We start from the raw sequence: 20,021 nt of genomic DNA on the forward strand, positions 1-20,021 counted from the left end.
TCAAGAACACATCTGTCGATTCGTAGTGTTTCGTTATTTCCAACGAGTTCCTAGCACTCTTCCTCCGCACATTCTTGCTCAAACTTTCATTACTGTAATTTCGTGTCTTACGTTTTGTACAGTACTTTAAAATGCTTGTGGAAGCATCTTTGTCACACCTGAACGTTACTATGAAAAAGAGGCCTGGCAGGTGTAGCGACGTAAAAATTGAAAAATGAGATAGAGCTAACAGCACCCGGTGTTCCCAGGCGGTCACCCATCCAAGTACTAACCGGGCCCGATGTTGCTTAACTTCGGTGATCGGACGAGAACCGGTGTATTCATCTTTTTTTTTTTTTTAGTTTTCTAAAAGGCCAAAGCAAAAAAAAAAAAAAAAACATGAAGCAACGAGCTCATCCCGTTGCGTACGAGAGTGAACGGTACAGTGCGCCACAAAAAGAAACTTAAACATTCAATCAATCATCACTTGACTGTGTGAGCGAATGGGTACAAAACGTAGGCGCACTAGATGAACTAAAAGTTTTTTTATTTTCTTTTTTTCTTTTTTTTGTGTTGGCAATGATAATCTCAAAAAACAACGGAACAATTTATGCCCCAATTGGCTTGAATCGAACGGAAAGAAAACAAAAAGCTTTGGACAGAACTAGAAAACAAGCCACGAAAGTACCCATCGTGGAAAGAAAAATATATATATAGATACATAGAGGTATGTATGTACATAAACAAAACTATTAATTTATACGTATTTTACGTATGGGCCGCCAAATTAGCGAGAGCGTCCCGACGGCCGATAAACACAGGCGAATTTTGGTATAACCAGATACGTAGACCAAGACACACACACACATACACACACGAACACTCTCACACAAACATTTTGAAGGGCTCAATTCACGTTATTATCTGACGAAAAATTGCGTCGACATGCTGCATAAGTTACACTCCTAGATTCAGTTACAGTAAGAAAATACAGTCCTGCGCATCAAATCAGTGACGTAGCAGAATTAGTTAAGTCATTTATCCAAGTATCGTGTTACGTTCCATAGAAAGACAAAACAAATTTTAAGAAAAAAGATATGTTCGGGAAAACAATGTCGTCATCACAGCAGTTTTTCAAAAGCATAAGTGAGAGCAATTGTTAAAAAATTGGCAAAAGTCCGAGTATAGTCAGTTCGGGAGTGAATAAGACGATGCTGCGCAGACAGATATTCAAGATAGTGAAAATCATCCGCCAGCTGCAATTTCAGGATAGCATAGACAGTATGTGCAGTAAGCCACGTAGTAGCCGCACGTTTCGTGGCCGGATAAGGTCGAATATCCGGAATCAGCGCAACGTCCACTGAAAAACTGGTAGGACTCGTGCGATTGACGAGGGCAAGAAGCTTAACTGCAATGTTCCAAATCGACGCTGATCGCGGACACAAAAATCGGTGTTCGAGCGTGTCGTCGCATGGGCAATAATCACACAAGCCAGACGGCCGCAAATAAATGCGACACATCTTGTCGTTAGTGGGGAAGGTTCGATTCACGACCTTATACCACAAACTACTAACGTCCGGCGGCAAGGAAGAGGCGTGGATGTTGGCCCACACTGTCCGCCACGCCGATCCAGGAAAACGCAATTCCATCTTATTGCTAGCAGGCCGCCCCCGCAAAGCGGAATACACGCCCCGCGCTGATCTCGTCCGAGGATCGAGGTCGTCATCACCGAGATAACTCTTATGAACGAAAAATTCCCGAACATAACGCAGGCGGTATGGGATCCCGGTCGGATCGATTGGAGCCAACTCAGACGAGGGACGATAAGCACGGAACAAAAGAGTCGTAAGATGCGAGGCGTTCTTCTCAATCGTAACACAGGTCCTATGAATCAGTAAAGCAGATGCTTTTGTCACAAAGTGGATCAGGCCAAGCCCGCCTCGGTCACGCAGCAAAGTACACGTGAGATAAGCCACTTTAAAAACATCCCCCCGCCACAGAAACCAATAGACCGCTTGCGTTATGGCACGTCCTAGTTCTGTCGGGACGTGAAATAGTTGGGCTAGGTACCAGGCCTTGCTGAGTAAGAACGAATTGATCAGCGCGACCCTCTGTGTTAGCGCCAAGGTGCGAGTGGCACTCAAGTGAACCATCGCGCGTATACCGTACAGAACAAGACGCCAATTGGAAGCCGCCGTCTGCAAGAGATTAGGTCGAAATCGGACGCCCAAAATTTTATGCTCACGAGTGATAGTAAACCACGGGCGCGAGAAGCCGCGTGAAACCGCATGAATCGGTAGAAAGACGGTTTTACGAGGATTAATACTCGCACCCGATGCAAGTTCGTATTGGTTGAGAATAGCACGAATGACGTCTAAATCGGAGACCGAGGACACCAACAAACCAAGATCATCGGCATATGCACTGCACACGTGTTTGGTAACGCCAATACGCAGACCCTGACAAGAAGATGCCAATTTCCGCAACAGAGGGTCCAAAGAGATCGCAAATAACGCCATAGATAAAGGGCAACCTTGTTTCACTGAACATCGTATTAAACAGGCTCCGAAAGACATCCATTAATGCAAACTCGAGATGACGACGCCGTAAACAAATTAAAGAACATGTTGATAAATGTCGCTCCGAAACCAAATTGTTGCAACACCCGCCGTAGATATTGGTGGCCAACCCTATCGAACGCCATAGCAAAATCGATCGACAAAATGCCCAATGGTTGTCTGTGCGTCGTCGCATACGCAATTGCGTCGCGATACGTCAACACAGCATCGTAAATGGTGCGTTGTGGCACCGCGCGGAATTGGTACTCACTAATCACTTTGCCCATGACCACTTTCAAACGAAGCGCTACACATTTCGTGAACAATTTGTAGTCACCGTTGAGGAGAGTGAGGGGACGTAAATCACACATTTTACGATTAGTCGGTGTCTTTGGAGCTAGTGTCACTACGCCTTCCAAAAAAGATGGAGGAACCGACACACCATTTAAGATTTCATTGTACACATCTGTCAGTACAGGACCAAACAGATGCCAAAAGCGAAGATAGAATTCCGGCGGTAAGCCGTCAGCGCCTGGTGATTTGTTCTTCGCACACTGTTTGAGCACGTCACACACTTCCTCGACAGTGAACGGTTCAGTAAGGTGGAGACTATCGGTAGCTGTGAGAGCCCGCGGAACGTCAGCAAGGAGATCAGAGACGGCGACGTTGTCACTAGCCTTAGCACTAAAAAGATCGACAAAGTGCCGGTGCGCCTCAGCAACAATCTCCGACTGAGTGCGGACGCCCACGCCATCAGCTGTTTCCAGTTCTGTGACGTAACGGCGCGCCGCCCGACGGCGCTCGCGCGAGTGATGGAACAAGGAGGGCGCTTCGTCGTCAAAGGAACCAGGAGCCTGACTCCGCACAACACTACCTTTCAACGACTGCGTCTTCAGAGCCAAAAGACGGGTTTTAATTTGCCGAATCTGCGCCAACCTGAGACCCGGAGTGTTCGGCTGTAGGCGGATCGCGTCATTGAGACAAGTTTCATAAAAGTGCATGGTGGACCTCTCCCAATAAGCAAGCTGGCGACTGAATTCACAGATAGCTTTACGGAGCGCTGGCTTCACGTATTCCACCCACCACGATAGAACAGTGGGATACACGGCACGATATTTCGCAGCCTGCTGCCACACACGAGAAACGACCGGTTCAAAACCAGGATGCGACAAATGACAAACATTGAACTTCCACATAGACCGCATACGGGGTTTTGTGGCTTGCAAAGAATGGAAGCGACAAACATAGGCACAGTGGTCCGAAAAAAGAACGGGGTGCACCTGAGACTCGATAACACAACCTTTTTTGTCACCAGAAATATAAATGCGATCGATCCGGCTCCGACCTGTCACGTAGTAATAAGTAAACCCCGGTTCGTCGGGATACAAATGACGCCAGGTATCGACTAATTTCATTTCCGTGACAAGCGTTTGTAGTTCTAGACATTTATAGGGCCGCGGCTCCTGGTCACTATCAGCCAACACACAATTAAAATCACCACCCAACACTATTGGCAGGTGGTTGCCAGAGAGAAGATGACAAATATCTCTGCTATAAAACACGCGACGCTGCAGCTTCCCCTCAGCACCGGAAGGTGCGTACACGTTCACGTATCTGATGATGTTGACCGTACAGGCCACCCCACGCCCGTGAGGTATCGTAGCAACGTCCGTGTAAGCAATGCCGGCCCTAACCAACAACGCAGTGCCACAGTTACATTCCGGATCAAAGTTAAACAACACCTGATATCCGGGAACAAATTGTAAAAGATCGGACACAACTTCTTGTAAAAAGACTACGTCGGCAGCAACAAAACGTAAAAAGTCCACCAAGCTCAAGTACTTAGCACGCGACGCCAACCGGTTTAAATTTATAGTAGCGACAACAGATGGAAGTTATGCTACCATACACGAAATAAACAAACAAACAAACAAGCTAGACGGTAGTGAAAGTACCGTCAGCCTCCTCCACATCCTCTCCCCAGTCACACGGTTGCGTGTGCGAAGACGCACCCGCAACATCCGTGAGCGTGGGCGCACCGGGAGTTCCCACCGACATAGGTACGTCGTGCGTGGGAGGGACCGACGCGAGATCTTGTGAAAAATGGCGCGCGCGACGCCCAGGAGGGTCCTCGGCTTTTCGCTTTTGCGGGGAATGGACCGGAATTGACGCGCTAACTATGTCGGTGTCCATTGCACTGCCCGTTTCCCCAGAATTTAACACACCCTTCAAATGGAGTACCATTTCCTGCCGGCGGTCGTCCGCACGCGGGGGCTGACTACTGGCCACCGAATGCTGCTGACGGCGCCCGGAAGGGGCAGCCGTCCGAGCGTCAGGAACGACACGCTGCACGGCTTTTTGAGACGCCTTCGGCTGTTGCTGTGAAGGCTTCGAACGCGGAGAGGGTTTACGTTGTGGAGACGGGCTACGCTCCCTGCCAGAGGAAGACCGTTGCGTCAAAAACGCAGAAGTGCTTGCACTACGTGCGCGGTCAACAGAGCCGCGACGCCGAGACGCAGTGTCGCGCCGCGACCTAGGTTTTTCATGTGTAGGCGCCTTAGGCGGAGCGCAAGCAGCTCCAGAAGCGGGAACCGATTCCGGAGGAGACGAAACGGGGGCAGTACGTAGACGGACAGGTTCCGACACCGGTGTCTCAGATACTTTTTGGGACGACACAAAAACCCGTTCGACGGGAATTGAGTCGGACGGGTCAGATGGAACACGTTCCGCAACAGAAGACACATCCGTGCGAACAAAGTCCGTCACGACAACGTCTGAGACCACCGGGCTCGAAACTACATCACAATCAACAACCGGAGCGGGTTCTGCACACGTCTCTGTCGACTCGGACGGAATGTCTGACCGTGAACCAAGAGCAACATCAAAAGCAGCAGGCGAAGGCACGACCGACACGACCGAACCGACAACAACAGGGGCGACAGGCGTAACGTCCATGGGAGCAGGGGTGTCAACACGGCGGGCAGGCGAAGGGGGTGCACCTAATGCAACCGCCGCCCACGTTGTCTTTACGTCAACGTCATCGCCAAGTGGCAACTGTACCGGACGCCTACGGGGCGGACAGTGTTGTCTAAAGTGGTCCGTAGCGTTACAATATGAACAGGTTTGTGGTTGTCTACTGTATGTAATGAAGGAGCGATGACCGGCCATATACAAAAAGGACGGAACATGCTTCCGCACAATAATTCTAACGCTACGAATACCATTTTCCACTTGAAAAGGGTACGGAGCCGACCACTTTTCTTTTACAACCGACAACACAGTACCGTAGGGGCCAAGACAACGTGAAATGGTCTCGTTTTTGACCTCAAAAGGAATATTAAACACCCGCACATTACGAACACCAAAACCTGCATTTGTAAGGTGAACATTACTAACACTGCCGTCAGAATGTTTAAATTTTCGCACACCATCATCGACGGTTACGATACTTTCACAAAGGTCCGAATTACTAAGCTTTACGAAAAGAGAATTAAGGAACGTGTCTAACTGCAAGCCAAGGAGATCACTGTCGGTTAAGTTAAAGTCGTTAATTAACCAATGATGAATTTCTAAAGCAGACGGTGGGGAGACAGTACGGTCAAATTCACACTGAACATTATTCTCGCGATCTTCAGAATCCATGTCTACTCACAGTTGTGATGAAAACCAGCAACCGCGAGGCGAAGATCCGCCACGTGGCACAGCGAGCACGCGACTAACACAAACACCAACGGCCGAGCGGAGCGCGCCGCACCGAGGTGTGGCTGCGCGCGTGCAGCCTTCGACACTCGCGGGCGACGCATCTTGTAGGGCTTGCGCGCGGCCGGGCGGCGGGGGGGTCCGCGCGGGGTGTGGCAGTGTCCCCGACTTTGCTCGACTGCCGCTCGGGTCGCGGTCCATATGACCGCACAAGCACGAGAAACATCTGCGAGTTGGGCGCGTGCCGAACCGGCGTGTCCGAGACGCCGTGTGCGGCCGTTCGGAGCTACTAGAGCAGCGCTGTGCCGTGCCATGGAAAGGCGCGAAAACAAGGACACAAGACACAGGAGGTTCGACACAGCATCCATCTCTTCTAGCGACCAAAGATAAATTTCTGTTCACAAATTTGCAAATGTACACTGCTACGAAACAATAAGCCCTGACGTATTCCGGAACATTTTTGCCGTTCCATACTGTTTTGTTATTTCCAGAGACACTTTGGAAATCTTGCTTGGCACACTCTTCTTCAAACTGAGTTCCTTAATATCGTACCTTATGCTTATTACAACAGTTTTAAAACATTGTGGAAACATCTTTGTCACATCGCAAAGGTAGCATGCAAAGAGGGCTGGCAGGGGTAGCGACAAAAAAGCAAAAAATGAAGACAGCCAGAGTTCCCAGGCGGTCGCCGATCCGAATACTAACGTTGTTGCTTATCTTCGGTGATCGGACGAGAACGGCTGAATTTTTTTTTAATTTATTTATTTAGTTCGTTTTTGGAAGTTAGCGCTGCTACAAAACAGTAGGCTCTGACGCATTTCAAGAACACATCTGTCGATTCGTAGTGTTTCGTTATTTCCAACGAGTTCCTAGCACTCTTCCTCCGCACATTCTTGCTCAAACTGAGTTCATTACTGTAATTTCGTGTCTTACGTTTTGTACAGTACTTTAAAATGCTTGTGGAAGCATCTTTGTCACACCTGATCGTTAGTATGAAAAAGAGGCCTGGCAGGTGTAGCGACGTAAAAATTGAAAAATGAGATAGAGCCAACAGCACCTTTTTTTTTTTTAACGTAATAAACTTTTATTTACAAAATAACAAGTACTGTTATGAGATTCGAAGGTACTTTCAATTTCTATTTCTGTTAGTTATCGAGTCTTTTTCTTTTCTTTTCTGGTATGTAACTTTGTTGCAATTGTCTGTTTCGTTATATGTTTGAAACATCCCCTTTCAATAATAGTACACTACTGTGCTTAAACTGACGCACAATATTTTTTTAGCGCAACGCAATCTGACTTTCAATAATCTCTACAAGAGAATGGCCCTGACTAACATTAACCTGTACTTTTCACAAATCACTTACCTCACAAAAATCTTGGTTACTCCCACTACTGCAATACAGCCAGCGCCACTACTGCCAGCTAAATAAAAGATTCAAACTATGGAAGGCACTAACTACTGATAGGGATAGTTAGCAAATGAAAGAGATTAATAGAGAACAAACTATGTATTTACCCTGATATCATCATATATATATGTATAGCAGTTCATTACAAATTTCAAAACTCCGCCATCTCTCTCCCCACATCCACCACTGCTGGCGGCTCACCTCCAACTGCGCAACGCTACGCGCTGTTCACAGCCAGCTGCCTAACACTACAATGGTTGAGTATTACAACAATGCAAAGCAGCCACAGGCTGCACACAGCACAGCCAGTGATTTTCATACAGAGGTGGCGTTACCAATAAAAAAACCTAAACAGGCTACTTACATAGCCCCCATGCTACCCACAAAAAATTTTACAAATTTTTTTGGGCACTGGCCAATACATATTTGTTAAAATTTTTCATAACCGTAATTGCAATAACAAAGAAATCAATTGCACACACTTATTGATACAATGTTGGTCAAAAGCTAAAATTTTCTCACAGTCCATAAAGATAGTCCTGATCATTCATCACATTGCAGTGTTTTTCTCAAAGTCTGAGCAGTAAAAGAAAATGCACATGGAAGTAGTGGATTTCCATGCAGTCTTGAAGAAGTATCGTTGTCCTTCCAACGGAAAGATAGTGCTGATTCTCGACATGCAGACAGGTCATGGGCCACAACAGAGCAAACCCACAGCGGAGTCAATCGAAGTTTTGAAGAATATCGTTTGGTAGGTCATCACAGAGTAGACCCACTGTAGTCCTGGCAGTGATTACGGTATTGGTGGGCCACCAGAGGCGCAGACCCACTGCAGTCCTTGTAGAGATGGCCAGCAGCCATCTGTTGTGACTGTGCAGGTGCACAATCATCATTGAAGAGTCTTGCGGATAATAGAGCAAGTCCATAACCACCACTTGTGCACTCACAAAGTTTTTGAATTGTCCTGAGAACCAGCAATGCTGTTATCCAGTCCCTTGCTGAATTATTAACACACGTGCAAACACTAACAGTCCCTACTTCTCACATATTGTCCATATACTATGACCAATAGAAATGTGTGCAGTGAAATGAATGCTTACAAGTTACTTAGTTTGATAAACTGGTGTCAATTACAATTTTATAACATGAGAATACAATTACAAACGTACAAAATACATCATTAAAAACATAATAATACAGATAACATTTGTAGTACAGGTTTTACAAAAGAATCAAAATAACATACATCAGTGTTACAGGAATTATGACATAAGTAAACACATGAAGATCAGAAGAACTTTTGAAACATCACCTTCACATGTGAGCAACAAACCAGAATAAATAATGTCTATAAACATTTTTACAAAGAAAATAACATATTATTAATGCAAATTATATTTGAGGATAACAGTATTCCTCATCATAGTGAATGTAGCTTAGTACTAGAACAGAAAAAAATTTCTATGAAACAGTACACAGAGACAGGAAGAAAACAAATACACATGGGTACACAAACACATAGTGGGATAACACAAGGAAAGGACAGGGTTTCTTTTACTTCAGTATTTTGCAAACAAAACTTTCTTTACTTCTCGGAGATCTCCCGTCGTTCCTCATTATTTCCAAAAAGTCCTATGAATACCTGCTTTCCCTACTCTGTTCATATTTCTTTCAAAATAATTACGGATCATTGTACAATACTCATTTTGGCCCAAAACGTTTTCATATACCTTCAATGCATTTCTTTCCATTCATCATAGTTAGTTTCTTAAATAGTCTACCCCCTCTTAAGCTAACTTAAATCTACTGAGCTCAGATGCTAAACTAAGGAATGAGGCAATGCAGCAGCAGAAAACAATTAACACAAACAGCAATGATAAAAAATACAAAAGGCAAAGCAAGTAGCATAAATTACAACTAATATAAGGCAATGAGCAGCAAACAAGAAAAATAAATCTGGCTTAGCAGAGTAACACAAATTAAAATTCAGTAGCACTATGCCTGGCAAACAGCATAACTTATACCTAAACATGACAAAGCTCAAGCAGAAAAAGTATTACACTAAAAATGGCCATGTCTAATACCTATGTCACATCTTAACACTAGAGTGATGCATCACGATAACTTACTCTACCAAAAAAATTACCAAGTAGTTGAAAAGAAAATTATGTATGCAATTCCTGTTACTAGTCCCTTCTTATTGTTCTTTCCATTCCAAGAGCTCCTTTTTCGAAGAATGTGGATCATAAAGTAATTATTTAATAGATCTGTTGACAGGAAGTGTTCACATTAGCAAATGCATTTAATTTTATTTTATGAAACCAATGCTGCAAGACAGCTGGAAACCAGATATCAAATGAAATAAGCAACTATGTACAAAGTAAAGCATAAAATAATCATTGAGTAGTCATGAGGCATTTCATAAGTTAGTAGAAATTCTCTCAATTCTCGTAGATAGACACTTGTCCTAATCAGGTGTGCAGATGTAAGAATGTTTCCAAGTTATTATTAGCGTGTCGTATTTACGATGCTTTCTACAAAGGAATGTCAATAGCGAGGATAATGGCCTCCCCTTTTTTTTTTTTTCTACCACCTAATGGCTTTTTCTCAAGGCGGCTGGCACACCTGGCCGCTCACAACGAATTACGTCACGGTCACTTACCTTTCATACCGAAATATTTACGACAGCAGTTTTCGCTACAGTGACAGTCTCATATAAAAGAAATTCACAGGTTGAGAATTTGGTTACAAATGTGTAGAAACAAAATCCTATTGATATAACAGTGTCCAAAAAAATTTTCGTCGGCATTGTGATACATTCACCCATTTACACACATTTCATAACCTTAAAGTACGATTTCTCGGTTTCCAACATCCTTTTTCACAAACCACAGTCCCTAAACACTATTCATTACTCCTTACCCTATTATACATATACATATTCGTCGACACTTCAATATTTCATCGTAACATACGTAGCATAATCAGATTCCTCATATAGCATCATCTCATTGATAATAAACATACCTCAACAACATAATACACATCGTCGCCATAATAATAACATCATAAAACCTCAGTCAAATCTCAAAAACGTCGTAGCTTCCTCCAATAATTTCAAAACCTAAAAAGAATTCTCTGCTCATTTCAAAAGTGTTATCTACCTCAAACGTACTTTAAAATCATGCTCCCTTACCAAATACATCTTTCAAAGCTCTCATAGTAGCACAATGGTTCCAAAAAAATATGAACCGTTCACAAAGTACAGACAAAATACAATTTCATAAGTGTGAAGTTACCCAACTGTGTAATTACGTAAACATCTGTCACTAATGTAGTAAAAAAAATGTTTATCTCTCAGTTACATGATCAGATAGCTGTGTAATTTGTGTGTTAGAGAAATATGGTACCGATGTGTAAAGTTGTATAAGCAAATACCATATTAGCTAGGGTTCCTTGTGGTTGCCACACACATGGTACACAAAGTAAGCGTGTACCCCCCTGAGGATTAATGTAATTATACCCTCAGGAGTTACAGATTACAGCAATGGAATGAAATGTATCACGGAAAACTTTCTTTGTAATTCAAAAATCTTGAAAAATAAATGGTTTAAGTACAAAATTGATCTCTCAAATGCGTGTCCTGTAGCGTTAAATGTGCGTCTTGCTGTAAGATAATTCTGTGGAAGTGTAGTTATCGTCCTCCGAAAGCTAAGTTCTGCAGAAGTCAATGTACTTACCTCATGATACACAAAAGTGAAATGCTTTGCGTATAGATATCTTAGTTATTACGCTTATTGCCGTGATGAGGAAAGTACTGTGTTGTAACGTATTGTTGTGCTACGGAAAAGGCTGCCTCCTTGTAGCTATACCACAAAAGTTACTACTAAAACATGTTTTACTTTCCAGAAGAATTCAGAAAAACTGTGCAGATATAAAACAGATACACCGCAAAAGCAACAAGGTGAATTGTGTCACACATTAGTAGTGTCGTGATATAATCGTGTATCTGTCAAAGAAACCAAATGCTAAGTCATCTTTAATCCCACAGAAAGTACTTCAAATGAAGGATGTATTTTCAAGCAAACCAAAATGTTGCATTAAAATCTCATTAGCAGTACCAGTATGTGTCCTAAGTATGTAAGCCTGATAGTCGTTACGTAATCGTGCAACTAACAAGCAAGAATGTACAAATAACAACACTGTGTAGTCTGTTCTCTATAACAATGCATTCGTAATTTCTGTTTAAAAATGTTCCCTAGGTTCTAGACTGGATATTTAACTTCAAACATTGTTGCATGTTAACAGTTTCTAATTCTTACAAAGCATACTAGTAATGTGAAGTGAAAAGTTATATGGCAAAGACAAAGTTAAAAAGCAGATTATCTTTCAATAAACGGTTTTACATGTGAAATATGGTGTAACCCTTTGCTCTTCCTAGTACGCAGACTTTCAACTTTAACGCAATTGTCAAGTGGTATACGTCGGTAAAGAATACTGGAATTTTTCTCAAGGTTAGCGTCTATGTTATTTTTCTCGGAGCCAGCGGGCGCACGCGGCTGCCTGCTGTGCGAGTCATTGTCTGTCTCTTTGTTGGCGCGCGCCGTTATTGGGATTAGGAGACCTAGCTTCTACAAATTCACGTTGTCGAAAGTGCCCTGCTCTGTTTGAATCCCGCCAGTTCTGATGAAATTCAGGTCTGTCGTTATGATTATCTCGTCTGTCTTCATGTCGGTAGATTACATAGTTTCTTTTCTCTCTGTCATGTGGTGGAGAATTTCTCCCGGAATCGTAACTGTGCGACGAACTGTTGCGTCGGAAGTTATTCTGCCTCCCTTGATAATAATTGTTTTGGTTTCCATATCGTCTGTGTCTCTGGCTGTCTCTGTGATAGTCATTACTATGGAAATGCGATCTTTCTCTGTAACTATTATTACTCTGCCAGTGGTTGTCATATGGGTGGTGTGTTTTGGTCACGATTTGCGTTGTAAGAATAGCCTTGTCGTGTCCAGTTATTATTTCTTTCATCGCGGAATTGCGACGGATGTGACCTGTAATTGTTGTGTTCCTGTTTTCGCATCCCGCGATTGTCTGTGTCAATTTCTAATTCTTGTAGGAGTTCCTGAAAAGCTTCAATGTCGTCTTTGCAACGCCCTGCCAAAATAATATTTCTTAAATGTTCAGGTAATTTGATTAAGCAAATGCGGATGAGTTCTGAGGGGCTGTATGGGTTTGACAGGTACTGATTCTTGTGCAACATGTCTTCAAAATATTTGACAAGACTGGAAAATTGAGATTGTTCAAAGTGTTTCATCATCATGATGCTATGTTTTACTCGGTCTTGTGTAGCTTGAGACCAATACGCTGAGAGGAAGGCATGATAAAATTCTCCTTCACTGTGACGATCGTGAATGACTGATCGCATTCTTACAGCTGGTTCATTCTCCAAGTAGCCACACATAAATTCTAACCTGTGCTCCAATGACCAGTTGGGGGGAAAACAATGAGAGAATTGATGGAGCCACGCTTGTGGATGAATGTCGTTGGCAGAATTCTTAAATGTTTTGAATTTACGTGTAGTAATGAACAGCTTATAGTCAAAGTCATCATGTCGGCGAGTCGCGTATCAGTCATTGTTACGTCGTTTCGGCGGTTCCACTTCAAAATTCGGTGCACCTTGCCAATTTCTTTCATAATTTCCGAAATGCGCTGTGTTATTCTTTTGTGGCTGTTCCGTATTTCTATGTCCCTCTTCCTGTATTGGGGCGCGAGTGTCCTCTGAAACACGTAATTCTTGTATTACCTGTGTCAGCTGATCTTGTACTTCTCGGATTTCTCTTTGGTGTTGCGTATTAATTTGATTCTGATTTTGTTTGAATTTCCTAATTTGTTCGCACTCTTCTGTGTCATTCAGATTATCATCTACCTTCGTAGATAAATTATTTAGCTGATCCGAAAGTTCAACTACTTTCTCTGATAGTGTACTTATTTCCTCAGTGTGTTTTTCTGAACCAAGTTTCAGAGTGTCCATTTGTGTTGAAATCGTATCTACTGTGTCCTTTAAGTTTTCTTGAGTTTTTGCAAATTGCGTAACCGAATCGGTAGATGCAACTGAGTCAAATTTAGCTTGCAAGGTCTCATGATTTTCATGAACAGTAGTTTGCAGTTCTTTTATGGCTGCTTCGTGATTCTGTAGTGCATTTTCATGACGCGAAAAAATAGGTTGGAAATGCTCACAAATTTGTGTTTTTACGTCATTACAGACTTTTTGACATTTCGATTCAATGTGATGTAACTCAGTAGTTAAATCCTCACGTGTTTGTTCAAGAGTTTGCTCCAATGAGTCTAACTTTTGAAGATTTTGTTCCATTGTGTCTAACTTTTGAAGCTTTTGCTGTGTTTGACTCTGATTTTGTTCCATTTGTTTCCGATTTTGTTCAAGCGTTGTGACTAACTTTTGTAGCCTTTGTCCCATTTGTTGCATTAACTGTAATAACAATGCACTGGTGTCTGAAACACGTTCCTCAGTGCTTTTCGGCAGTGAAGTTGCACCGGCAACATTCACATTTTGACAAGCAGAAAATGTGTCTTGACTTATTTGAGAAAACGGTGAGGACCCAAATCCTGAATCCACAGCATTTGCGAGATTGTTTCCTGTCATTTCGGATTCCTGAGGCGAGCTGTCGCCGACCGATCGATCGATAATGCTTCCCTGTTCTCTAATTGTTTCACTGTCTACACCATTGTTTGTCGCCCGCTCCATTTCCCTATGCACAATTACCAAATTACTACTTTGAACATTAGTTAATTCATTACTCGGTGGCGCTAACACACTGCTTTCGTCTTTACTGTCATTTCTCAGTTTACTTTGGAGCCTAGTATCACGTTTTTCACACGCCATTATTGTCACAGTATTTCACACGACAACACAGAAAAACACAATTTGAAGAGCAAAAATAAGAGAACACATTAACATAATACTGAAAATAATATCTAGTTAATTGCAGCTGCGAAATACTTGGTGCAAATCTACATGCATGCCACAACTGTTTTACTGTACAACAATGAAAGACTGCAACTACAAAGGAGATTTTCTCTACAATTACGCGCTAGCAATAAACAAAAGCTACACTAATTACACAAACTACAAGAAAAAATCAGAAGATTCCAGTGAGGTATCCTAGGCTAAGGGTCGACATATGAAACGTCCCCTTTAGAAAAATTTGATACAAGACTGTGCTTAAACTGACGCACAATATTTTTTAGCGCAACGCAATCCGACTTTCAATAATCTCTACAAGAGAATGGCCCTGACTAACATTAACCTGTACTTTTCACAAATCACTTACCTCACAAAAATCTTGGTTACTCCCACTACTGCAATACAGCCAGCGCCACTACTGCCAGCTAAATAAAAGATTCAAACTATGGAAGGCACTAACTACTGATAGGGATAGTTAGCAAATGAAAGAGATTAATAGACTCCGCCATCTCTCTCCCCACATCCACCACTGCTGGCGGCTCACCTCCAACTGCGCAACGCTACGCGCTGTTCACAGCCAGCTGCCTAACACGACAATGGTTGAGTATTACAACAATGCAAAGCAGCCACAGGCTGCACACAGCACAGCCAGTGATTTTCATACAGAGGTGGTGTTACCAATAAAAAAACCTAAACAGCCTACTTACATGTTGTGCGTTTGCAGGTTGATTTACACAGTTGCACTGATTTGTAAGTCAGAGGAGCAAAATATTTCATTTTTTCAGTTTTGTTTGCATTTTTGTTAAATTTTATGGGTTGTTGATTCAAACACTTCTAAGTTCTTGACTTTAGGTAGAGTTATTGGTCTGGTGCCATTATGTGGCATGTTACTATTGTTAGAGTTGTCTTATTGGCTAAGGCTTACATCTAGGAGACAAAGGACAATGACAAATATATATGAATGACTATTGTATTAATCTATAGCGAAGGTGTCCACGAGATGGTGATTGAGGGGAAGAGAGCGAGAGAGAGAGAGATAGTGAGAGGGCGATATGGAACACATGTGAGACATAATTAAAGAAAACTCTATAAGTGGACAAATATATTCTAGGTAAGCTTAACACGATTAGATGGGAATTTGAATAAAGATGTTTCTTTTGTTAGTCTACTCACATAGTCATCGTCGGCGTAGCGAGTGATGTTTCGCACATTTTTATGATCGCTACCTGGATATGCGCTATATGTGTAGCCATAGCACTCATCTACTAATATTTACACTTTTTTTTGCGTTGCGGACACTGTGATTGCACTGCACAAATTTTAGTCCGAACTCACTTTCAACACACACCACTTTGGGGGCGTTGGAGGGTCTCTGCGTCGGCGACGACGGAGGCGTGGAGGACCAGGGGGGGGGGGGGGGCGTGGTGTGGTGGCGGCGGCGGCGGCGGCGGCGGCGGCGGCGGCGCCGGCGCCGGAGGCGGTCGTGGCGTATGGGGACGGAGGGCGTCCTTGAAGGCGGCGTCCAGCCCTATCTGTAGGTAGTTCTGGAACGTCTGCCTGTAGTTGTTTTTCGCTTGGCTCGCTTGTGTTCCTCCCAGAGATCGGTGAGGAACTGCACTCCGTCCGTTTGTTCTACTGATGTCTACCGGCGCTTCCCCGGAGTCTGGCCTGTGTTCCTTCAGTAGAGACGACGTGGTACAGTCTACACTTCTGTCCTCCAGTTGTAGAGCTCGATGTAGCAACAGTGCAGCGCATTTTGTCGTGACATCTATCAGGCCCAGCCCCCCTTCTTCTCTAGGGAGGGTGCTGGTGGCTTGCGACACTTTGAATATTTCCCGCCTCCACAGCAGGTAGTACACAGCGCTTCCTATAGACTTCCCTATTTCTTTTGGTACGTTTATGACTTGTGCCATGTACCAAGCCTTCGCCAGGATCGTTTCGTTGATCAGCTGCATTTTCTGATCCAATGTTAGATTTCTGTTGGCGTGTGTCCTGACGAGCCCTCTCGTGGTGTTGAGGATGATCCGTCAGTTTTCTGCGGCCATTTTGAGTGGGCAGGCCTGCAGCTGAACACCTAGCACCTTATATCTGTCGGTCACCTGGTACCATGGTCTGGCCTCTCTCAGTTTGATGTTTCCTATCGGGAGTAGCACAGTTTTTTTGGGGTTAGTTTTCGCCCCAGATGCCTTCCCAAAAGACTATTATTGGGAGGACTTTGTCGATATCCTCTTTACCGTCCACGAAAGTGCTCAAGTCATCGGCATATGCCATACATGTCACTTTTCTATCTTGCAGCTTGTAGCCGTTGACGGAGGCAGCGAGTTTCCTGAGGACTGGGTCGAGGGCCATCGACAGTGGGCATCCTTGCCTCACACATTTCCCCAGTTTTATTGGCGTAGATGTCCAGCCATTTACAGTAACTCGTGACGTGGCATTTGTTAGCATGTTTTCGATGACTTGAGCGAATTTGGGGCCAAAACCTAGTCTCCTCAAAGTCTTCAGTAGGTACCGGTGACCGATCCTGACGAAGGCCTTTTGGAAGTCTACAGAAATGATCGCTGCAGTCGCTATGTTGGATGCGGCGTGTGCTATAACGTCTCTGTACGTGCAGACGGCGTCGAAGATGTTTCTGCCTAACACTGCACATGTCTGCCAAGGGCTGATGGCTTTCTTGAGGGCGAGCTTCATATTTTCCGCGACGCATTTTGCTACTAGCTTGTAGTCCGCATTTAGGAGGGTAATTGGGCGGAAGTCTGTTAACGTTTTTGGCGCCTTAGTTTTCGGTATCAGAGTGATGGTCCCTTCCAGGAACGGAGGTGGTAGCTCCTTCCCGTCCAGAATTTCGTTGACAATTTCAGTTATTATTTCACCTACTTTGTCCCAGCAGGTGGCGTACAATTCTGACGGTAATCCGTCCGCTCCTGGAGCTTTGCCGTTGGCGCAGGTTTTGAGGACGGCTCTGACTTCATCCTCTGAAACGGCCTCCGTCAGCAAAGCGCGATCGGTGTCGTTCAGCCGTCTGCGCGTTTCTTGTAGTATTTTTGCTGTTTCTGCGTCATCTGGTACCTCGCCCTTGAAGAGTTCAGAGAAGTGCTCTTCTACGTGACGCATCATGTCCCTCCTAGTTGTTATCTTGCGGCCAGCTGCGTCGCTAAGCTCCTTTATAGTTCTGTTTTGTGCCCTCTCCCTCTCTCTATGCAGGTGGTGCATTGTGGCAGGTTCATCTTCAGTGGCGCCGTGTGTCTGGCTGCGGACGACGACGCCTTTCATTTGTTGACGCCTGATGTTGAGTAGTCGCGCCTTTATTCCTCTGACTCGCGTGAGAAGCAGGTCGTCGTCTGGAGGACAGTTGAGCGCGTCCTTCAGACACTGCGTGTAGAAGTCTGCCGTGCTCTTCTTCCAGAAAGCCTTCTCCGCACTGTGCCTTATCAACGTCTTCCTTATTTGTGGTTTCCCACATGCGACCCACCATTGAGTGGTGGACGGATATTGTTGTCGCGTCTGTAAACTTTCTTCAAGGGTGAGCGCTATCTCCTGCTGTAGTTTAGCGTCACTTAGATGGTGTGTATTAAGTTTCCACGTTGATCTTCCTCCTGGTATTTTATTCGTTGCCAGCTGGAGCTTGCAAGTGAAGGCACAGTGGTCGGAGAAGATTACAGGGCAGACTTCCACATATGATACAGAGGCGGCCAACTCTCTGGTCACATAAATCCCGTCAAGCCTGCTTCTTCCGCGGTTGTGGAAGTACGTGAATTCTGTTGTGTTGGGGTTTAATAGACGCCAAGAGTCACGTGGATTCAGTTTTCTTACGAGTTCCTGCAGCTCTGTGCACAGATTTGGTACCGGGATTTGGTCTTCCGGAGCAGACACGCAGTTGAAATCGCCTCCCAGCACAACATTGCTGTTGTTGCGTGGAAGGAGCGCACAAATATCTTCATTGAAGAATTGGCTTCTGGCCCTCTTGTTTTCTGTGCCTGACGGCGCGTAGATGTTGACAAAGTAGGTCCCTGCTATTTTGATCGCTATTCCGCGGCCGTCAGTCAGAGTCTTGATGTCGTCTGTGTCGATTCCGTTCCTCACCATTATGGCAGTGCCAGTTCTTGTTTCTGCGTCTATGTTGGTGAAGACGTCGAATCCCGGTACTTGTTCCAGGTCCGTGGTGACGACTTCTTGTAACATTGCCACATCGGCAGCTCGGTGCTGCAGGAGCTCCGTGAGGGCGTCTATCTTTACAAACGAATTCATTTTATTGACATTGCACGTGATGACGTTATAGCCAGAGCGTTCCTGCATTTAAGCGCTATGTGGAGGCGGGGGTTGAACTTGCTGTGGGCGGTCCGGCCGTAGAACTAGGTCCTCCGGTTCGGTGGCTTGTTTCCGCACATTTTCGGGCAAGATGTCCGACGCTTCCCCGTCGGAGGTCTCCATCCTCTCGTCGTTTGAGCTGCTGCTGCTGCTTCGCCGCCTGTTACGCCGCCTTTTGGCTTTGGACGCCGGTTGCGGCTGCTCGTTCGACTCCTCCGGTTCGTCGTCGGACTCCTTCAAGATGCGGGCGGGTTTGGTCACCTGCTTCTTGATGGCGATCTGGCGCGCCTCGGTGTACGAGGTGGGCGTGGACTCTGCGCTGGGCCCGGCCGGCTGGCTGTCGTGAATGACAGCCTCAGCTGACGGCTGGGCGGGCGCGGCGGTGCGCGTTACCTTCGCCCGCCGGGCGGCGGGGGAGGGGGCGGCCGCCGGCTCGGCCTCCATTGTGGTCTCGTTGTCAGAGTCGGAGCTCAGGTGCCGTTTCTCTCCCGCGCTGACCGCTGCGGCCGCGCTGACCGCGGCGGCCGCCGCTGGGGCCGGTGTTGCCGGCTGGGTGGCCTCGGCTGGCGCGGCAGCCACCGCTGCTTCCGCTACGGCAGGCTCGTCGTTGGCGCGCGGGCTCTCGCCCGACAAAATTCCGGCGTAACTTGCCGCCTGCTCCGCTGCGTTGTCCGCGTTTTCACGCGGCAGCTGAGCCACTCTCTTATTTTTCGGGCAGCTGCTCCTCATGTGTTCAGTCAAACTGCAGATGGAGCACGTCGGTGGTTGTCCGCTATATTGGACAACACCTCTATGTCCCCCTATTACAATGAACGACGTGGCCGTTGGCGTCCTTATACTGTAGCCGCACCACAGAAGACGCATTCGCCTCTTCTCCCAACACACGCAACCGCCGCTTTGCGTGGCACATTTGGCGCAAAGCAAGTAGGCGACACACACGACACCGCTGCTCGTTGCACGGCCTGTCTATCATTCGTTTGGTGCGTGCGGCCTCCGACACTCGCGGGCGACGCATCTTGTAGGGCTTGCGCGCGGCCGGGCGGCGGGGGGACCGCGTAATTTTCCCGACTTTGCTCGACTGCCGCTCGC

At 45.4% G+C, this 20,021-nt stretch overlaps 1 protein-coding gene and 1 pseudogene across 1 annotated transcript; both read right to left on the minus strand.

Annotated features, from left to right (window-relative positions):
* Positions 1 to 223: 223 nt before the first annotated feature.
* On the minus strand, positions 224 to 342 carry LOC126229585 (5S ribosomal RNA; annotated as a pseudogene).
* An 18,578-nt stretch (positions 343 to 18,920) lies between these two features.
* Positions 18,921 to 19,661, minus strand: LOC126229573 (nematocyst expressed protein 3-like). Its single transcript, XM_049942340.1, has one exon. It carries the CDS (start codon positions 19,659 to 19,661, stop codon positions 18,921 to 18,923), a length of 741 nt encoding a protein of 246 aa, XP_049798297.1.
* Positions 19,662 to 20,021: the final 360 nt, after the last annotated feature.

This window comes from Schistocerca nitens, unplaced genomic scaffold (genome assembly GCF_023898315.1).
Source record: "Schistocerca nitens isolate TAMUIC-IGC-003100 unplaced genomic scaffold, iqSchNite1.1 HiC_scaffold_375, whole genome shotgun sequence".
Lineage (NCBI taxonomy): Eukaryota > Metazoa > Arthropoda > Insecta > Orthoptera > Acrididae > Schistocerca > Schistocerca nitens.

Coding starts and splice junctions, on each gene's coding strand:
- LOC126229573 (XM_049942340.1), bottom strand. CDS start 19,661: ATGAGGAGCAGCTGCCCGAAAAATAAGAGAGTGGCTCAGCTGCCGCGT.